The 22,887-nt window shown below is 35.9% G+C and overlaps 1 protein-coding gene across 2 annotated transcripts in view; it reads right to left on the bottom strand.

The window, feature by feature from the left end:
* Positions 1–13,185: 13,185 nt before the first annotated feature.
* ANKRD30A (ankyrin repeat domain 30A) overlaps positions 13,186–22,887 on the bottom strand; it is a 117,608-nt gene continuing 107,906 nt past the window's right edge. For both annotated transcript variants that reach the window (XM_081267464.1, XM_081267465.1), the window contains 2 exons: positions 15,659–15,704; positions 13,186–14,534 (listed from right to left, as the gene is read on the bottom strand). In XM_081267464.1, coding sequence (XP_081123590.1) covers positions 14,404–14,534; positions 15,659–15,704 — 177 coding nt within the window. In that variant the 3' untranslated portion in view covers positions 13,186–14,403. The remainder of the gene's footprint in view (positions 14,535–15,658; positions 15,705–22,887) is intronic.

Here is a 22,887-nt window from a genome sequence, read left to right as displayed (position 1 = left end):
ACCTCTTCTGTCCCCAAAGACTCCAGGGACTGAAAGTCCTTTGTAAGGAGTTGGGGAGAATTTGAAATACAAATTTGTACTCTCAGAAGGTATTACATTAGGGACAGTTTGAGGGGCACAAAAATGTAAAATTTTCACCCTAGGGTGTCAAATATTGCACAGCCCTCTAGTTATTCTGTCAAGGGTTTGAGGTACTGAACATTCTTTGAAAGTCCACACCTAACACTGGGATCCTATAGAGCCAGTGGTTTCCCAACACTTTGCACTAGCTCACCCCAAGCTAGCCAAAAGCATTAGGGAATTGATTTCCTGAGCCATCCATCCTAAGGCACCAAAAGTCACTTCTCCAGGTGTCCCTCTCAGGCAGCAGCCCACAATTCTATGCTGTTGGATGCCACAGTGGATCCTTCAGGGGAACCACCCCAGAAATCATAGGCTTTTATGTTTTTAAAGACCAGGGCTGCAAACAAATTAGAGAAAAGTCACCTGCCATATAAAAGCCTCCACACTGCTCAGCAGGCCAGAGGAGTAGGTTGCAGGAGAAATGTAGAGAGGTGGATCATAGAAAGGTAACTAGGTAACCAAAACATAGCTGTTTCTGCAGAAAATAGAATTCTGTGTGCAGATCAAGAGTTTTCTGGGACTACCATCTTAACTCCATTTGAGTTGAAATCAAGATGAGAACCTCCGTTTGTGCCAGAACATAGCCCCAGCACCAGAAACACTGCTAAGATGTGTGGCTGTGGGAACCACCAGGACCAGGACCACCAGGACTACTTGGCTGACCAGACTGTATCCACCCCATGCTAAGAAGCACCCAACCTGGCCAAATCACCCTGTCTAGTGTCACCATAAACCAAATAGCATTGCTGAATGTGTTGGTTGTACCTTGGGCTTGTGATACCAACTTTGTGTCTGGTCAACTGTCTGTTGCTTTGGGCACCAGCTACAGCAAAGTCTCACCTTTTCAGCAATGACATTTTTTGGTTCTAATTAGTTATACATGACTGCTGAATGCATTTTAATTCATTATGCACAAATGGAGCACAATTTTTCATTTCTATGGTTGTACACAATGTAGAGTTGCCTCATATGTGCAATCTACATGTGCCTAAGGTAATGATGTCCATCTCATTTCACCATCTTTCCTACCCCCATACTCCCTTCCTCTCCTCCCTCCCCTTTGCCCAACACAAAGTTCCTGCATTTTTCCATGCCCCCCGCCCTGATTAAGGATTAGCATCCACTTATCAGAAAGAACATTTGGCCTCTGGTTTTATGGGATTGGCTTACTTTGTTTAGCATGATATTCTCCAACTCCATCCATTTATCTGCAAATGCCATAATTTTATTCTCTTTTAATGCTAAGTAATATTCCATTGTGTGTGTGTGTGTGTGTATCACAATTTCTTTATCCATTCATTTATTGAAGAGCATCTAGGTTGGTTACAAGGTTAAGCTATTATGAATTGAGATGCTATAAATATTGATGTGGCTGCATCACTGTAGTATGCTGACTTTAGGTCCTTTGGGTATAGATCAAGAAGTGGGATAGCTTGGTCAAATGATGGCTCCATTGAAGGTTTTTGTAGGAATCTTCAAACTGCTTTCCAGAGTGGTTGCACCAATTTTCAATCTCACCAGCAATGAATGAGTGTACCTTTTCCCCAAAATCCTTGCCCGCACTTTCTGTTGTTTGTATTCTTGATAATTGCCATTCTGACAGGAGTGAGAAGAAATCTTAGAGTAGTTTTGATTTACATTTCTCTAATTGCTAGAGATGTTGAGCATTTTTTCATATATTTGTTGATCGTTTCATGTCTTCCTCTGTGAAGTGTCTGCTCAGTTCCTTTGCCTATATTTTTTTTTCTTTAATTTTTATTGTTGGTTGTTCAAAACATTACATAGTTCTTGACATATCATATTTCACACTTTGATTCAAGTGGGTTATGAACTCCCAGTTTTACCCCGTATACAGTTTGCAGAATCACATGTTACACTTCCATTGATTTACATATTGCTATACTAGTGTCTGTTGTATTCTGCTGCCTTTCCTATCCTCTACTATCCCCCATCCCCTCCCCTCCCCTCCCAACTTCTCTCTCTACCCCATCTACTGTAATTCATTTCTCCCCCTTGTTTTTTTCCCCTTTCCCCTAACTTCCTCTTGTATGTAATTTTGTATAACCATGAGGGTCTCCTTCCGTTTCCATGCAATTTCCCTTCTCTCTCCTTTCCCTCCCACCTCTCGTCCCTGTTTAATGTTAATCTTCTTCTCATGCTCTTCCTCCCAACTCTGTTCTTAGTTACTATCCTTATATCAAAGAAAACATTTGGCATTTGTTTTTTAGGGATTGGCTAGCTTCACTTAGCATAATCTGCTCTAATGCCATCCATTTCCCTGCAAATTCTATGATTTTGTCATTTTTTAATGCAGAATAATACTCCATTGTGTATAAATGCCACATTTTTTTATCCATTCATCTATTGAAGGGCATCTAGGTTGGTTCCACAGTCTTGCTACTGTGAATTGTGCTGCTATGAACATCGATGTAGCAGTGTCCCTGTAGCAAGCTCTTTTTAGGTCTTTAGGGAATAGACTGAGAAGGGGAATAGCTGGGTCAAATGGTGGTTCCATTCCCAGCTTTCCAAGAAATCTCCACACTGCTTTCCAAATTGGCCGCACCAATTTGCAGTCCCACCAGCAATGTACAAGTACCCTTTTCCCCACATCCTCGCCAGCACTTCTTGTTGTTTGACTTCCTAATGGCTGCCAATCTTACTGGAGTGAGATGGTATCTTAGGGTGGTTTTGATTTGCATTTCTCTGACTGCTAGATATGGTGAGCATTTTTTCATGTACTTGTTGATTGATTGTATGTCCTCCTCTGAGAAGTGTCTGTTCAGGTCCTTGGCCCATTTGTTGATCGGGTTGTTTGTTTTCTTATTGTCTAATTTTTTGAGTTCTTTGTATACTCTGGATATTAGGGCTCTATTTGAAGTGTGAGGAGTAAAAATTTGTTCCCAGGATGTAGGCTCCCTATTTACCTCTCTTATTGTTTCTTTTGCTGAGAAAAAACTTTTTAGTTTCAGTAAGTCCCATTTGTTGATTCTAGTTATTAACTGTTGTGCTATGGGTGTCCTATTGAGGAATTTGGAGCCCGACCCCACAGTATGTAGATCGTAGCCAACTTTTTCTTCTATCAGACACTGTGTCTCTGATTTGATATCAAGCTCCTTGATCCATTTTGAGTTAACTTTTGTGCATGGTGAGAGGGGGGGATTCAGTTTCATTTTGTTGCATATGGATTTCCAGTTTTCCCAGCACCATTTGTTGAAGATGCTATCCTTCCTCTATTTCATGCTTTTAACCCCTTTATCAAATATAAGATAGTTGTAGTTTTGTGGATTGGTTTCTGTGTCCTCTATTCTGTACCATTGGTCCACCTGCCTGTTTTGGTACCAGTGCCATGCTGTTTTTGTTACTATTGCTCTGTAGTACAGTTTGAACTCTGGTATCGCTATACCGCCAGATTCACACTTCCTACTTAGAGTTGTTTTTGCTATCCTGGGTCTTTTATTTTTCCATATGAATTTCATGATTGCTTTATATATTTCAACAAGAAATGCCGTTGGGATTTTGATTGGCACTTCATTAAACCTATAGAGAACTTTTGGTAATATCGCCATTTTGATGATGTTAGTTCTGCCTATCCATGAACAGGGTATATTTTTCCATCTTCTTCTATTTCTCTATTTAGGGTTCTGTAGTTTTCATTGTATAAGTCTTTCACCTCTTTTGTTAGGTTGATTCCCAAGTATTTTATTTTTTTTGAGGATATTGTGAATGGAGTGGTTGTCCTCATTTCCATTTCAGAGGATTTGTCGCTGATATACAGGAATACTTTGCCTATATTAATTGAGTTATTTATTTACTTTTTGGTGTTAAGGTTTTTTTTGAGTTCTTTATATATTCTAGAGATTAGTGCTCTATCTGATGTGTGTGTGTGGTAAAGATTTTCTCCCATTATGTAGGCTCTCTCCTCATGTTATTGATTATTTACTTTGCTGAGATAGGTGCAGAATCTATCTTTTAATTCCAACGTCCTTGATCCACTTTGAATTGAGTTTTAGGCAGGGTGAGAGATAGGAATTTAATTTCATTTTGCTACATATGGATTTCCAGTTTTCCCAGCATCAGTTGTTGAAGAGACTATTTTTTCTCCAATGTATGTTTTCAGTGCCTTTGTCTAATATGAGATAACTGTATTTAAGGGGGTTTGTCTCTGTGTCCTCTTTCTGTACTATTAGTCTAAATGTTTATTTTGGTGCCAATACTATGACAATTTTATCCCTATAGCTCTATAGTACAGTTTAAGGTCTGGTATTGTGATGCCTCCTGCTTCACTCTTCCTGTTAAGGATTGCTTTGTCTATTCTGGGGCTCTTATTTTTCCAAATGAATTCCATGATTGCTTTTTATAATTCTATGAGGAATATAATTGGTATTTAATTGGAATTGCATTAAATCTGTATAACACTTTTGGTTGTATGGCCATTTTGACAATATTAATTCTTCCTATCTAAGAACATGAGAGATCTTTCCATTGTCTAAGGTCTTCTTTAATTTCTTTCTTTAGTGTTCTCTAGTTGTCATTGTAGAAGTCTTTCACCTCTTTTATTAGGTTGATTCCCAAGTGTTTTGTTTTTGAAGCTATTGTGACTGGGGTACTTTTTCTAATTTCTTTTCCAGAAAATTCATCACTGGTGTGCAGAAGTGCATTTGATTTATGGGCATTGGTTTTATATCCTGCTACTTTGCTGAATTCATTTATTAGTTTTAAAAGTTTTCTGGTGGACTTTTTTGGATCCTCTAAGTATAGAATCATGTCATTGACAAACAAATAGTGATAGTTTGAGTTCTTCTTTTCCTGTTTATAACCCTTTAATTTGTTTTGTTTAATTGCTCTGGGTAGAATTTCAAGGACTATGTTGAACAGAAGTGGTGAAAGAGGGCATCTCCAGTTTTTAGAGGGAATGCTTTCAATATTTCTCCATTTAAAATGATGTTGGCCTTGAATTTAGCATAGATAGCTTTTACAATGTTGAAGTATATTCCTATTATTCCTAGTTTTTCTAAAAACACTGATGTCTTCTGCTATCCAATTGCTGTATTTTGTCAAATGCTTTTTTTTTTTTTGCATCTAGCGATGATCATGGTTTTTAAGTCTATTGATATGATGAATTCTGATTATTGATTTCTGTGTGTTGAACCAACTTTGCATCCTGGGATGAACCCCACTTAATCATGGTGTACTATCTTTTAAATATGTTTTTTTGTATATGATTTACCAGAATTTTATTGATAATTTTTCATCTATTCATCAGAGATATTGATCTGAAGTTTTCTGTCCTTGATGTGTTTTTGTCTGATTTTGGTATCAGAATGACATAGCCTCATAGAATGAGTTTGGAAGGGCTCCTTCCTTTTCTATTTCATGGAATAATATGAGAAATATTGGTATTAGTTTTTCTTTGAAGATCTTGTAGAATTTGTCTGGTCCTGGGCTTTTCTTTGTGGGTATGCTTTTTTAATATTTAGTTTTTAGTTATAGGTGGACACAATATCTCTATTTTATTTTTATGTGGTACTGAGGACCGAACCCAGTGCCCCACACATGCTAGGCAAGTGCTCCACCTCTGAGCCACAACCTCAGCCCCTGTTGGTATGCTTTTGATGGCATCTTCTATTTCTTTGCTTGAAATTGGTCTGTTCAAATTTTGTATGTTGTCCTGATTCAGTTTGAGTACATTGTATGTCTCTATACATTTTTTGATGTCTTCAATATTTTATATTTTATTGGAGTATAATTTTTCAAAGTAGTTTCTTCTGTACTTCAATAGTGTCTGTAATGGTATTTCCCTTTTCATCATAAATTTTAGTAATTTGAATTTTCTCTCTCCTTCTCTTTGTTAGTGTGACTAAGGGTTTATCAATTTTATTTATTTTTTCAAAGAACCAACTTTTTGTTTTGTCAAAATTTTCAATTTTTTTTGTTTCAATAACATTGATTTCAGCTCTGATTTTAATTGTTTCCTGTCTCCTAATAGTTTTGGTTTTGATTTGTTCTTCCTTTTCTAGAGCTTTGAGATGTAATGTTATGTCATTTGTTTGTTGACCTTTTCTTCTTTTAGTGAATGAACACAATGCAATGAACTTTTCTCTTAGCACTGCCTTCTTACTTTCCTAGAGATTTTGATATATTGTATTGGTGTTCTCATTTAGTTCTAAGAATTTAAAAAAAATATCCTCCCTGATGTCTTCTGCTATCCACTGTTCATTCAATAGTATATTATTTAGTCTCCAGGTATTGGAGTAGCTTTTATTCTATCATTGATTTTATAATTTCATTTCATATGGTTTGATAGAATATAGGGTATTATGTCCATTGTTTCTTTGTGTTTGCCAAGAGTTGCTTTGTGACATAATATATGTCATAATATATGGTCTATTTTAGAGAAGGATCCATGTGCTGCTGAGAAGAAAATATATTCACCTATTGATGGATGAAATATTCTATATTTGTCTGTTAAGTCTAAATTATTGATTGAATTATTTCTATGTTTAGTTTTTGTTTAGAAGATCTATCCACTGTGAGAGAGGTGTGTTAAAGTCACCCAGTACTACTGTGGTCTACTTGATTCTTGAAATTGAGAAGAGTTTGTTTGATGTATGTAGATATTCCATTGTTTGGGACATATATATTTATGATTATTATGTCTTGTTGATGTATGATTCCCTGAAGCAGTATGAAATGTCCTTCTTTATCCCTTTTAAGTTTGGCTTGAAGTCTACTTACATGAACTATGTAAACAAGCAGTTCATGTAAGTGGTATATTTTTTCCCAACCTTTCACCTTCAGTCTGTGGATGTCTTTTCTTACGTGATAAGTCTCTTGAAGGCCAAATGTTGTTGGGCCTTTTTAAAAATCCAATCTGCCAGTCTACGTTTTTTGATTGAAAATTTAGGCCATTAACATTCAGGGTTATTACTGAAACATGATTCCCAGACATTTTAGTTTATTTTTTTATTTTTAATTTGACTTGGTTCTCCTTTGATTGGCTTTTCCTTTAGTGTATTGACTACCTTTGCTGATTTTCATTGGTGTTTTTCATTTCTTCCTCATGGAATATTTTGTTGAGGATGTTCTGTAGTGCAGGCTTTCTAGTTGCAAATTCTTTTAACACTTGTTTATAATGGAAGGTTTTTATTTCATCATCAAATATGTAGTTTAATTTTGCTGGATATAAGATTCTTTATTGGCATCCATTTGCTTTCAGAGCTTGGTATATGTTTTTCCAGGACTTCCTAGCTTTGAGCATCTGGGTTGAGAAATCTGCCGAGATCCAAATTGGTTTCCCCCCCTATATGTAAACTGATACTTTTCTTATGTGGCCTTCAAAATTCTTTCCTTATTCTATATGCTATGCATTTTCATTATAATGTTCCTTGATATGGATCTGTTGTAATTTTGTACATCTGGTGTCCTGTATGCCTCTTGTATTTGATTTTCCATTTCATTCTTCAGGTTTGGGAAATGTTTCTAATATTATTTCATTGAATAGATTGTTCATTCCTTTGGTTTGTATCTTTGTTCCTTCCTCTATTCCAACAATTCTTAAATTTAGTCTTTTCATGTTATCCCAGAATTTTTGGAAATCTGTTTATGGTTTCTTACAATCTTCACTGTGTGGTCAAGTTTATCTTCAAGATAATATATTTTGTCTTCATTATCTGAGGTTCTGTCTTCCAAGTGATCTAGTCTGTTGGTGATGCTTTCTAGTGAGTTTGAGTTTTTAATTTGGTTTATTGTTTCATTCATTTCAAGGATTTCTGTTTTATTCCCCATAATCTCTATCTCTTTATTGAGGTAATATTTTTCTTCCTGTATTTGCTCTTGTAGCTCTTTATTGATCTTTTGATGCCTGTGGTTGGTTTTTTGTATCATCCTTTATTTCACAGATAATTTTAATTATGTACATTCTGATTTTTTTCTCTGACTTTTCTTCTACTGTGCTAGCAATGGATTCTATTATTGTAGCATCTTGGTTTGTTTCAGGCACTTTCTTCCCTTATTTTTTTTTTCATGCTGTTCGTTTATCTTCCCCTCTAGCAGTGTGGATCCATATTACAGTTTCTACCCTATAGACATATCTTGTCCCTGTAGGTTTTTCAATACCTCTCATTTAAGTAGGAGATCAATATTAACAGTACCCAATGCAAACAATATGCAGTCTTAAACCAAATAGCTCCTATTAAGAGGTTTCCAGTTTTGTTACAATAACCAGAAATGGTGTGTTTGATTATTATCTACAATATAAACAGTAGGTTTGTGAAAGGGTCTACAGGGCAAAGAGAGAACCTGGAGGGTGTAGGATGAGATGTTAAAGAGGTAGGAGGTGAGAATATAAAGGTATTAGATTATATGAAGAATGAAAGAGAAATCAAAAGAAGTTTGCTGTTAGCAGAAAAGAGAGAACGAGATTGTGGAAAGACAGATAAGTGGGAGAAAAATAGAGTAAAAAAATTAAAAATAAAAAAAAGTCATAATAAAAGATAAAAGATTATACAACAAAATTATATTATAATATTTAGACATCCCAGTCCTTAGTAGACTAATGCATGAAAAGTACTTGGTTTCACAAATGTTGGGGATGTGAGGGTGGGAAAACAAGAAAAAAAAATCTCAAAGGAAAATTGAATGATTGTTTCTGTTGGAGTTCAATATCTTTGCTGCTTCCCTTCTCTTTCAATAGGTGGGGTTGTCTGGAGTTTCCTGGTGTCTCCATCCTCAGGATGGCAAAGGTTATTAGGTTGGGAGGGTTGGTCTTAGAGGTGAAACTCCTGGAGGTGGAGTATAGTACTTGCTGGTTCCCTTTGGAAAACTGCATACCAGGGCTCTCCTTTAGGGTCCACTCATGTGATATGGATGCCTGGTATTAGCCCCTTATATTATCTGTGGACTCCACAATTCTTGGTCTCTCATTTAGTCTCTAAACTGTATCTCTCTTACTCCTGCTGTCTCTACTTCCTAGTTAGAAATGTCTCTCTCCAGAGATTGTGAGGACTGAGCACTGAGACCTGGATGCCTGTTGTGCAGAATTGTTCTGTATTGGGCCGATTGGGACCAGGCTTTGAGAGCTGTGGGACAGCCATGTAGATAAAAGTGCTGGATTAGGTTGGTGGCTGGGGTAGTTTTGGGAGACTGTAGGTACCTTGATATTAGGCTTACAGGCCCTGGCTGGTGTCCGAAGATGGAAGTTGCCTCAACTAAAGATGGCAATGGTGATAGTGGAGGTAACCAAAAATGGCAGTGAAGGTGTCCCAAGATGGAGGTGACCACTTTCAGAGATGGGGCAGCAAGGGTGGGCTGTGTGGTAGCATTGGGTGGGCTGTTTAGAGATGCAGCCCTGTGGCATGTGGTATTGTGGTTGGTGGCTGCCTCCAGGCTCTGTCTAGTGTCCCAAGGTGGAGGCTATGGCAGTGGTTGCAGTGTTCCAAGATGGAGGTGGCCAGGGGAGCCCTGCATTGGTAGATGGAGAGCTGAGTGTGGTGGAGGTCTGTGAGAGTTCAGTATTAGTCTGTCACAGCAGATGTCCCAGTAATGGCACTGGAAGCAGCAGCAGTTCTTCAGTGTCCCAAGGTATCCAGGCCAGTACGTTCAGGGGCTTCAAAGTCTCAGGAATGGAGTTGGGTGCAGTCAGGAAGTTTGATGCTCACCCCAGGTGAATGAGACTGGAGGAAGCTGCAGTCTATAAAATCTGGCATCGACTACATTTCTCCTTTCTTCTGTGCCCTCAGCTCCAACATTAGGATTGAATCCAGGCAAGCTGCTGCTTGGAGAGTGGGGGAGGAGTAGGCAAGGAAGGGTTAGGGATCCAAATACTGAAGACACTTGCCAGGGGTGATATGAATAGGGTTGGTAATGATGTAGAACAGATGAGGCTGTACACCCAAGTAATTGGCAGGAAGCCAGTTTATTGGCTGCAGCCAGTCCACAGTGGCTCATGCCTTTCCTCCTCTGGAGCAAGAGTCTAGAAACTCTTTGGACTTTATATCCTGTGTGTGTGTGTGTGTGTGTGTGTGTGTGTGTGTGTGTGTGTGTTGGAGGCTGGGCTTGGAGGTTTACATTTTTCAAACTAATTTTTTTCTTTGAGTTCTCAGAAAGTTCTTTTTATTCCTCGTTTTTTTTTCAGAAACTTCAGAGGTTTTATATGTCTCACCACAAAAGCAGGAGTAATATCAAGTCCATGGTTAAACTTAGTTCTTATAAGACAGAGCAACAGGAAACAGGAAGTCCTAACCACAATGATCACTTTTTTTTTTTGTGGGCACTGGGGATTGAACTCAGAGGCACTCAACCACTGAGCCACATCCCCAAAATACAAAATATTTTGTATTTTTATCTAGAGGCAAGATCTCACTGAGTTGTTTAGTGCCTTGCCATTACTGAGGCTGGCTTTGAACTTACGATCTTCCTGCCTCAACCTCCCAAGCTGCTGGGATTACAGGTATGTACCACCATGCCCAGCTTACACTGAGCTCTTGCAGAATTTTTTTCTGATATTCTGTTAACAAGAACAATTATGGTGAGGGTCTTCTGGGTGGGGGTCTCTGGCCTGCTTCTTTTCCCCCTTTGATGATTGTTATTTAATTATTTAAATTAAAGATCATCACCATCCTCTTGGCCTAAAGTTTTATATAATGCCATAATCTTAGTTGTTGTCTTTCTTTTAATAGCTGATTCTATAGTAAACTCAATAGTTTTAATTAAAAGGGAGCCAAACATGGAAGCAATAAACAAGTTTAAAGCATAATACCTACTATGTCATTTAAGCTTTTGAATCTACCACGAGTAGAAAACCATAGCAAGCAAAGGCTGTAGCAGTTTGATTAGTAATATTTTCCAGTACAATTTGAGAGTAATCCAGTTTAGCATATAAATTAGACCTCTATAGGCTATAGCTATAGATTGTCATTTCCTGTCCCTTAGTCGCCTTGTTAGCCTCTAATGCCAGAAGAGCTATGGCTGCAAGGGCCCATATACAAGGTGACTAGTCTTGAACCATAGAATCCAGCTATTTAGAAAGATAGGCCCCTAGATGGTGCCATGTCCCCAGCACTCCTACAACTATTCTAGACCATGGATGGACATACAGAGGAAAAAAAGTTTTCTGAGGTCAAGGATAGTCCTAGTTCAGGTACACTGGAGAGTGCTTGTTCAATGCCCTCAAAGGCTTTTTTTTTGTTTTTGTTTTTGTTTTGTTTTTCCACATCAGAGGATCCTGCCCTCCACCCCCCATTTGTGGCCTGATAGAGGGGTTTGCCCATAACCAAAAAGTTAGGGATTCATATCTGTCTGAATTCAGCAACACATAGGAACTTTTTGAAGGGAATGGAATTGAACACACTGTTCCCTCTGGCGTCTCAGTTGACATTGTCTGAGTCCGATAAAAACCAAGGTACTTAACTTTTCTTTGATAGATGTGGACTTTCTTCCTTTTGAGATTTTGTAGCCAGTTTTACATAGGAGAATGAGTTGTGTCTATTTCATGCAGTTTTCTCAGGTTCCCAGCAACAGATTAATGTGAATGCATATCAGAGGTCAGCATCCATATTGTTTTGCAGGAAAGGCTCTTAAAAAGCCCTGTGGCTGCCTGGTTCAGATCAACTGTCCTTCAGCTGGGGACACTGTTTCTTCCAATGGCCCTCTAGAAGGCAGAAGGCACATCAGCTTAGTTTCAGCCTTTTCCTGGGATAAGGTTGTCTTCCCATTTATGTTTCTTCAGCCCTGCATCTGGACTTAATTTTAATACTTGTTTTGGCCTTGACTTAGTGGGACCCCCTTTGAGTGACCTCTGGGTTTGCAGTGAGGGTAGCTGCAAGGAGACTCATCTTTCTTCATCTTTTGGTCTGACTCTTGGTCTCAGTTGATGAAAACTGTGGTAGCCATTTTAATCAACTCACTGGTAATTTTTTTTTTTTTTTTTTTTTAGCAAAGTCCTGCAAAGTTTTAGGAGTTTTCTGTGAATGTCTCTCTGTGTTTATTTTACCTGCTTGTTGTCTGGTGTCTTCAGGAGTGAAGAGTTGGAAGGTCTCACATAGTCATTCATAGAACTGGCTGGGCCTTTCATCAGGCTTTTGGAGTACTTCTGATATCTTGTTCATGTTAAAGCTTCTCCTTCTCCCTTCTTTCAGGCTACCTATTAGGGCCTTTTGATGTTTATCTATAAGAGGTCCTCCACTTTGTTGGGGTCCTACCCTGGCTCTGTTTTGGAAAACTGGGACTGGACATAGGCTTGGATGTTGCCTTGTGTGTCCATAGCGTGTTCCTCTAGCCACTTTAAAGCTGCTTGGTCACCTTGTCTGCATTCCTCCGTCAATCTAGGTGGGTTGGTTTGTCTGCATATTAGACTGCATCAGCTCAATCATGGCGTAGAGTGTCTTTGTGTAGGAGGAAGTATAATTTTTCCAGTTCAAGAGATCAATGGTGGTGAAGGGCTGGCACACACAAAGGCTCATGGGGAAAAACTGGTTTCCTTTATGTCTTGTCTTTGTCAGGTTTTTCCTCTGTTTAGTTTCCTTTAGGTGGGTCTTAGAGGCTATACAGTCTAAAATAACATCAACTTGGACTGTCCTTCCAGACAGGCTCTCAACCAAGAGGGCTGTTTCTGTACTATCTTTTGCCAGCAATCAATATAAGGGAATTGGACTGGGTGTCCAGGGGTTCTGATAACAAAGGACCTTGCCAATGACACTTTTGTCTAAAGATCCTTCTGGTGGCCATCCTACCTACTTGGCCATTCTAATTCACAGAGAATTAGAGAATTTTGTGGAGTGAGTTTCACCGCATAGTAACCATTAAAATATTAAAGTTTTCTAACTTACATTTCAAAAGACTTAGTTTACTTTCTGTGCTTCCCATGTTCTACCCTCTGTTGGTATTACACAAAGGACAAGACTTATTTCATTTATCTCCAGGTATTCCCTTTTCGGGGACTTATGGTCTTGTTAGCCTTTCAGGTCAGTATCAGCCCCTGATCTGGAGCTTCTACCTAGATCTTGGTTGGTGGAATTCTGCCTCACAGTGTATGAGGTACCACAGAGCGGTAGGTCGGGAAAAAAACTTGCTTTGGCTCTTGAGTAGGGTCAGAACCCCTCTGCTGTCTATCTCATTCACATACTTTCATACAGATATGTTTAGAATGAAATATCTGTACTGCCCCAATTCCACAAATTCTAAAACCAAAGGAGGCAGTTTCCCCTCTGCTTACTGACCCTGAACAGAGACTACTTGGGTGACTCCCCAGGTCTTTTTTGAACTCCTTATTCATAGTCAAATGGTCCATCAGGTAAGCCATTGAAGGAACAGCAGCATACATTGGGGAACCACTTTATTGAGCTCAAAACAGTACACTATCACCCTCCAGGATTCATCTAGTTTCTTTACTGGCCTCATTAAGGAGTTGAAAGGACTATAGGTGGGTCATATCATGCCCACTTTTTCCAGCTCCATGACAGTCACAGTTATCTCTTCTTGCCCTCCAGGAAGTTTATATTGTTTGGTATTGGTGATATGCTCTAGTGGTGGCGGCAACCTTAAACTCTGTAGCTAATTTTTCTGATAGTAACCTGTGTCCTTTCATGCTTAGAATATTTACTTATTTGTTTAATTCTCTTGTGTGTTAAATAGCTTTGCGTCACTGAGCAAAAAAGTACAAATAATGGATATATACAGCTTATTATTGGGATATCTGGCAAAATCTGAACAAGCTTTGTAGATTAAATATTAATACTGAATCAATTTTAACCTCCTGACTTTGTTATACTATAGTTGCATAAAATAATTCCATGAGGAAAGAACAATTAATTAGTGCTTAAAATAAAATAATGCAATAAAACTAAAATTATATAAGTTTGATGGCAGTGTAACTATTGTACTACGTTAAAACACTGACAAGGGCTACAGTATCATTATACCAAAATGATGTTTAAATTTATAGACATATATACTAATAAAAATTGAAAAGTACAAATAAGCTATCACTAAAATGATATTTCATTCTACCAAAGTATTAGTGACAAGACAATTGTTTGGGTACTGTTTAAATAGCTGACATTTTGAGAATTTGAGTATGCAAAAGTCAATAACACTAGTTTTCACTCGCAAAATCCATTTAAAAGTTAGTGAGAGATGCCAAGAAACAGCTTAAAGTATTATATATTATTTCATCATACATATATGATAGCCAAAAATATTTTACTTCAAAATTTTCACATCATACATGTCTGGGAAACCATGTTAACTGTTATATAAACAGTCTAATAGATGACATGTTATCTTTCAGATCATGTATTTTTTCTTTAAAATCTCTACATATTCTTGTGATGCTTCTGAAAGTAGATCTTGACTTGACTTATGAGTAGATCCTAGGGGAGAAGCTCTAAGGGACCCAGATTCAAGTTCATCAGCCACTGGAGAGAAAAAGAAAGAACTATATTATCATAATTATATTGTTTATATTTAAACAATATAAAATTAAAATTGAGAATTTTATCAGTGTTAATATGTATGTATATTTATAATTCAGAATCACTATTAAATATAATTTGTTCATTGTTGCACACTGAATATCACTATAGCTGGGTATCAGAGTTCTGGTTTCCCCAGTCATCAGTTCAACCACTATGTTCTAAGGTACTATGACAAGCACTGGAATGACAAGATGATACAGTTCATCACAACAATCATATACCACAACCTGAAAACACAAATGGACAGGCATGTGCTATAGAATCACGTATCAAATAGGGCACTACTGAAACACACAGAAGGGATTTGTATCCCAGTTTGTATCAGTATTGTAGGTTTTTTGGAGGTGATATGTAATTTGATACCCAAAGGATAAGGACAAAGTATGACAGAAAGAGGAAAGAAGTACATGCAAACAGCTAGAAGTAATGAAGAACACTTGTGGAATTATAAGAGGTTCAGTGTGGCTAGAGTCTAGAGCCAAGAAGCAGAGCACACTAAGTGATAAAAGAGATAAAACTGAATACAGAAAATGCCAAGAATCAAATTGGTTTGGGTATTTTTAGTTCATGCTAAGGAATTTGGAATTTTCCTTAGGGCAAAGCATAAAGCAATGACTAAGTAAGTGACAGGAGATTTAAAATGAGATTTATCATGTGATAGTTAATGAACTACAATTGCTTAACTAAGTGTTACTTAGATGAGGCTAGGATTTTGTTACAAACCTGAGTATTTGATAATAACTTTCTTTTATAAGAACAATTTCAGTGTGAAGATTGACAGTTTCATAAGTTTCATAGGGATGGCAGAAGTGAAGAAGAAAGTGTTGAGCAAAAAAGAGTTACATGGATTTGTTGAAAATTTTAAAAGCTATGGAACATAAATAAGTGAGGAATAAGTATATTCTTCATTAGCAATGTCTATAATTTACATCTTTCACTCAAAGTATATTAGAAAATAATATTTAATGTAGAATCTATTAAACAAAGGAAAGGGATGCCATTTGCAATTTATAGTTTATTTCATAAATAAATTAATCTAAATGAAATGAATTTTGTCCACATACCTTCTTTTAGTTCTCTAGTTATACTTTTTTCCAACTTCTGCTGCATCTGAAATAAGTTAAACAGTATTTATAACATTTAAGCTAAATAGGAGACATTATTATGAGAATGTTATATCACTTAGAAACATGTGGCCTAATTTAAATAAGGCTTTTAGAAATTAGATCTAACTTGAGAATTACTTTACAAAAATTACAAATAAAACAAAATTCCTATTTTCAGTATTAGGTAATAGAGAATTTATATGTACAATTTAGATGTACTTCATCTGATGAAAAATATAAATAATATTGGCCAATTAAGTATATATATATCATTTCAGAAGGATGTTCTTTTTCCAAAAAAATTTACCCATTTTATTTATACATTGCAATCGCTCTACAATTTATGATATTATATAGAAAATACTGAAAATACACATTATTTTGTAAAACCAAAGACAAACACTGAACCCAAAGATAAACGTTTTACACAAGAAACCCTTTTCCTGAATTAGTATTGAATCTTAACTATCTATTTCTTTTGTTAAAATGATTATTTTACATATTCCCTAAGTACATCTGCATTACAAACAGCTCAGTAACTTTCAGAAACTGTTTCTAGAGGCTGTTGTAAAAGGAAGCACACAACCAGAAAACAGAAAAAGCAAAAAAAAAAAAAAGTTTAAGTTGTGCACAATACTTAGCATATCAAACACGTTTTAAAAAGTAGGCATTACTTTTTACATTGCAATAACAAGGATTCAAAATGGAAATACTAACAGTAATATAATGTACTGCTACATGTAAGGAGATTATTTTTCAAGGTGAACTGAAATCACACATTATATAAAGTTTAGTAATAGCTATGTAGACATGTTGCACCATCCATCAGTTAAAAAAAAAAAAATCAAATAGGAAGCTGGCTTGGGCCATTCCTTACACTGAGAGGCAATTTCATTTCCTATTCCCAAACTCAACTAGTGGATTTCTGTATAACATTGCTGAATAAAACATACATTAGTGTGTCTGCCTGGCTAAAGGCAGTCAAGCTTAGCCTTTGTAGTGGAGGATGGATGAATGAGAACTGTTTAAAATGGAATTATTTCTGGGGTTGGCATTTAGCTGAAAAATCCTCTCTTGGGAGCTTTTAAAAACTCCAGAGTTATCAAGTGTCCTGATGAGCCTCTATGGCTATATTTAATCCTTTCCCACTTGCTCTCTCACTAGGAAGGAGAGAGGCTGGAATTGCAAATTCTGAGAGAGGATTTAAAAGCCTTAAGCTGGTTTGAGGTCAGGCCATGGTGACCCAGGCAAGCTGCTTACTACATTCATGGGGGGCTTCCCCATGCTGCCAGGGCCAGCTATGTTAAGCTTCAGGGACAGAATCTAAAGCCACATCTAGCACTTACACATTCAGCATACACAGGTGGATTTTTAATTTGGTAAATCTGAAATGTCATTTTGCAGACTAAGACTGCAAATCTCTAAGATTTTAAAAGCCACACATTGCTAGTAAGGTGATTACGGTAATGACACAAACTCTTGGATGTTTTCTTTTCCCATGGAGTTAAGACTTCTAAGAAGGATGCTGTTTTATTAACACAAAGGTTAATCAATTCAATTCATATCTTATACTGAAAGCATGATTTTGTGATTCTAAGCAACTCTGCCCTTTATAAAATTTCTCATCTTTTTACTCTAATGGATTTTTCATTTCCATTCTCTACTTTTAGAAAATCAAACTTTAATATATGTTTTATGTTATTAATTTTTCTGCAAAGAATCTTAAACAAATAAATAAAGTGGTATCATTTGTTATCTAAAAATTCCACTGACAAATGATTTAAAACATTATACTATTTGGATTATGAACAAACATTTTTTTGTTAATACGGATGCAAAGATTTCAGAAAATTTGCTTGAAAAAAAGGATAAATATGTTAGAGTCAGTTTTCAAAGTTAACTTTTCATTGACTCATGACTTTCTACATTTGGAAACAAAGAAAAAATATACAGCTCTTCAAATGTAACTTTTATTTCTTTTCAGAAATTAGGGTCAATTTTTTAAAACATTGATTTGTTATAGTTATCTACTTAACTACAGAAATGTGTAGGGATACTTCAAACTATTTTGCAGGTGTCCAAATCTAGAATGTTCTTAAATATTTTTGTAGAAAAGCTATTCTCTTACGAGTGCTCTAAACAGGGCCTAACATAGATACTGAACATAACAAATATGATGATAATGTGATATCTAAAACCTTCAGGAATTTTAGGTGGGATGACAAATTGTTTTGATTGACAGGTTTCCTAATATCTTAAGCCACTGTTTTTGCTAACATTTCTGTGACAGCAGCATTACAGACAAGTTTTGTACAAATAACTCAATACTGGATGAAAGGAGAAGCCTTTATTGAAAGAATCATATTACTATTAATAAACATTATGTCAAATGTAAAATATATTTTTATGACTTGAATTAAGCAACTACCAATGTTGTGTTATTATCTTTTCACCCAAAAGCTCTTCTATTATAATTAACTATAGGTAATAGATTTTATTATGTCTTTATATTTCACCCACAAATATCTGCATAATACAAAAATTTTGCTTTCAAAAGATATGTTTTATACTGAAGAAATCCCCTTTTCTCTTTTTCCTTCCATTTTTTTTTTCTTCCCCTTTTGGTGCAGGGGATTAAATTCAAGGCATTATGGATGGTAAATATGCATTCTATTTCTTAGCTGTACCTTCAGCCCTGTACTCAATATATGAATTTTCTCTCTAGAGAATACTTGTGATATAACAAATTTTAAGTGGCAGTTTTTCCTCCGAACTCTTAAAGAGCACCTAGTAGAAGTAGTACCCTCTTTTCTGGATATGGAGTGGGCTCCCCCTCCATAAATTCCCTCCCAAGTTTTCACTGACCTTTGAATACTTTATACCATTAATGACAGCTAAGGGCAACTGCTCTTTGGGAATGAGATCCAATGAAGAAAGGAAAGCTGAGAGGGAAAAAGACTCAGAACACCTTGAGGGAGGGGGCTGCTCTGGAGATGGTCACCTGAAAGCATACTTAAAGAGGTCCAGTGTGCTGAAGACTTCAATTTTGTGCTGGCTGGTGAGAGGATGGGGTAGTTTAGTTCACAAGTTAAATTCGACAAATATTAAATAACTTAAAAAGTGCCTTTCAGTAGTGTATGATGGTGAACACCTGTAATCCCAGTGGCTCAGGAGGCTGAGGCAGGAGGATTGCAAGTTCAAAGCCAGCCTCAGCAACGTAGTGAGACCCTGTCTCAAAATAAAAAATGAAAAATGGGCTGAGGCTGTGCCTCAGGGGTTAAGTGTCCTGGGTTCATTCCCCTGTACCACAAAAAACAAACAAATAAACAAACAAAACAAGAAACAAAGCCTTTCATTTAATTCTAACTTTCCTATTAAATCATCGTTTCCTCATATTTCCCTTAGTAGAAATTCAGAACTGTTGTATTCAGTTGAATGGTTTAATAGAGTTCCACAGATTATGGAAGGAAAAAACAAACAAGAAATGTATCTTGGTGACACTAATCACTGTCGTATTTTTAGATAAGGGTACTTCAAATGCTTGTTTTTTATTTTTATTTTTTGGTGGAATGGAATTGAATCCAGAGCCTCACACATGCTAGGCAAATGCTCTATCACTGAACTATATCCCCAGCCTTTTTCCTAAAAATTTTGTTTTAATAGAGGGTTTTTTCTAAGTTACCCAGGCTGTCTTGGAACTTGCAATCCTACCTCAGCCACACAATAGCTGGAATTACAGGTGTGCACAACTATACTCAATAGCAAAGTCTTTTGAAATTCACAAGGTAAAATAGCTTAAGGTAAACTAAATGTTATCAGAAGAAATTTAAAAAGTTTAGCAAGTTGCTAATCTTCATGTTATGCTTAATATTAAACTGAAAGCTATATTATCTCATTATGAAGTCAAATACATATTTAATAAAAACACTCCTCATTTTCTCTGTAGCCTTTCTGTTTATTTTTATGTGGAGATTGTGTTTCAGATGATGAAGGAAGCCTGAAGTACAACCTTAATAAAGGGAGAACATTTGCAACTTCATTTAAACTTTTCCATTTTTCAAAAAAAGTAAGAAAGTGAGAAAATTATATAGAATAGAACAATTTCTGTACCACGCATTTAACTTATTAGAAGAATTATCCCCTAATTGGCTGTTTTCAAACTATGTCCATAGAAATCTAAGATACTAAAGGGTGAGACTGAAGGATAATGGGTTAAGGAAGTCAGAGCTTTAAAACCTCTAGACATCCTTTAGTCAGATAGCTTTACTTCTATGTTTAATATAATACAGTTTCATACCATTTTAAAAAAGTTCTACTGTTTGAAAAAATGTTTAGAAAATTATGAAAGTAAAAACAATCCTAATTTTATATAAGAACCAAAATAAACTCAGACATAAGTTGGTTGAGGTCACAAAGCCAACTGGTTGCAAGTCAGGAATGGGCTTTAGGTCTTCTTACTGAGCTTGGAGTTCTTTGCAACTACTTCTCTCATATTTAGGAAAGAGAGAGAGATTTTTAAGTGTGGCTCAGAGAAAATTCATATGTAAAACTTTTTCATGTAGCTTAATAATGTTTAAGTCTAAGATATAAGAGTAGCTCAATAATGTTTAAGTCTAAGATATAAGAGTAGCTCTCTAATAAACTGTAAGTTCTAAAAGTTATCAATACAAATAAAGGAATACAAATTAATATCATAACTTCTAATACTTAAGTAAACTTAAAAGCAGAAAGTTTAGACATTACAGAACAGAGAACTCAAAGGAGAAAAATTTTCATGTTGAACCAAGCAAGCTGTAAACTGAGAAAATTATTCCTTAAAGGAAAAGAACTCATAGGCTGGGGTTGTGGCTCAGTGATAGAGCACATGTCTAGCATGTGTGAGGCACTAGGTTTGATCCCCAGGACCACATTAAAAAAACTAAATAAACAAAATAAAGGTACTGTGTCCATCTACAACTAAAAATATTTTTTTAAAAAGAACTATTCATTTTCTCCAAATAGGATTTACCAAAATTATTCCACAAATAAATTATTCAAATTATTTATAGAAAAATTAAATACACAAAACACATTTGTTTTTACCGTCCAGCATACTTCTTGACTTCTCATCATTAAGAGATATATAAGGAATACTGGAACATATAAAGTGATAATGGGATATATAAAGAAGTGAGTTTAGTTTCAATTATAATTTAAATCCAGGCAGAAATGACAGGAGAACTTCATTCCCTGGCCTCAAGTGAGGACTTGTATTCTCGCTACCTTACTCATGAGAGAAGGAGAGATTTACCTAATGTGTAAAAACTAGATGAAGCACACTGAATGCACTGGCCTAAATATGCCATCTCTTCAAGAGATATATCTGCCCACAATAATGTGAAATCAGGTCTTCTGTCATCTCTGCAGGTAGCCTGCTCCCAGAATAGATGTCAAATATTTGTTTCTTCTACTTACAACTTTGTATGTAAGCATCTCATCTGTAATGAAGCATCAGAAGACCACTATACTGTACATCTAAGCCACAATCACCCATTAGTTGTTATGTGTTAGGAATAAAGTTAGTGTGTTGATCTCCCTCTGCTGGACTCCTATATTCTGAACTGAGATGGGGAGGAAGAGTGTTATTTGCTGCCTATCACACAATAGCCCATGAAAGATGACTATTGACTTAGACTAATATTTTCTTCTTTTTGTATTCTTATTGTATATATTTCAAAACAATCCCCATTTTACACAGGGGAAAGGTTAAAAGTAAGATTTTAGAGTTAGAGTAATACAGTGAAATCAATAGTAGAAAAGGACAATAAAAATAAATGTTTATTTATTTAAGAGAATTTATTGACAGGCTCCTATTAAATGATACTTGAGCTTACATGTTAGAAAATAATGTTTCATTCTCTTTTTGAGACCACTTTTATAAATATACATAGTACTATGTACATACACACCTTCCACCATTAATATATTTTTAGTAACAATTTTTAAAAATTAAATTTTGACATCATTCTCTCAAGGAGCACTCAAATGTTATAAAAATATCCACTCAAATATAATGAAAACAGTTGTTTATGTTTTAAACCACTGCAATTCACTATCAAATTATAAATAGGGTAATATATAAAGAAAATAACACTTGTATTTTGTCCCTTTGTTAACTGGGAAACTGAAAAATGAAGTACAGAGCCATACAAAATAAATGAAAGGAGAAAATTAGAAGAAGTTGAAAGATTATCTGAATTTTCTAAAAGATTAAATGGCATCTGGCTTAATAGATAAAATGAAATGAGGACTGGAGTAATTATATAACATTTAGCTGGTATAATAAACAAGTTTATTTAACTCTGTCTTCACAGTAATAAGCATAACTATATGAGTGTGATTAGAGTTACAATTCTGAGCAGACAGGCATTTCCTTGGTGATGAAAACAGGTCTATATTTACTTGGGAAGAAATATGACCCCCCAAAGTCTGTGGAGATACAATGGTCCCTCATGTAAAAAGTTAAAAGTTTCAGGAATATTGTTTTGGTTTTGATGTATTTGGACTGTCATATTGAGAATAAGAATTGATAAAATTAAATGGACATTTGAGAAGTAGAGTCATGCTTAAATAAGTCACTTCAAATTTTGAAGTTTTAGTAATACACCCAAAATCCCAAACCAATCAATGGGCTGGGGATGTGGCTCAGTGTTAGGAGCACTTGCCTATCTCTACCATCATGGGGCACTGGGGAAACTTCCCTATTTAAAATATTTACTGAGTTACTACTTTGTGTCACACACTGTATTAGGAAGTAAGTTTTATCTTCTATCAAATGGGAATACATTTTTAAGATTTCACTTATCAGGGCAGGGTATATAATTTAGTGTACTGTGTGTGCTGAGCACCCATGAAGCCCTGGATTCAATCCCCGGCACCCAAAACAAAACAAAAAAGATTTCAGTTATCAGAAAAGAATTCTACATACCAAAAAATCTAAGTAGTGACATATCTGTTGTTTAGGCCAAAACTTTGCATTTTTATTTTTATTTATTTTTTTAGTTGGAGATGGACACAATATATTTATTTATTTTTATGTGGTGTGAGGATCAAACCCAAACTCTACCACTGAGTTACATCTCCAGCCCCAACCTCTGCATTTTTAATAATAAAAATGAATAAAAACAAATAAAACTATGTGTTTGTTC

The sequence above is a fragment of the Spermophilus citellus genome (genome assembly GCF_964194105.1).
Source record: "Spermophilus citellus genome assembly, chromosome: 15".
Classification (NCBI taxonomy): Eukaryota; Metazoa; Chordata; class Mammalia; order Rodentia; family Sciuridae; genus Spermophilus; species Spermophilus citellus.
Note: the sequence above shows the minus strand (reverse complement) of the source record. Positions and strands in the feature narration are given on the sequence as shown.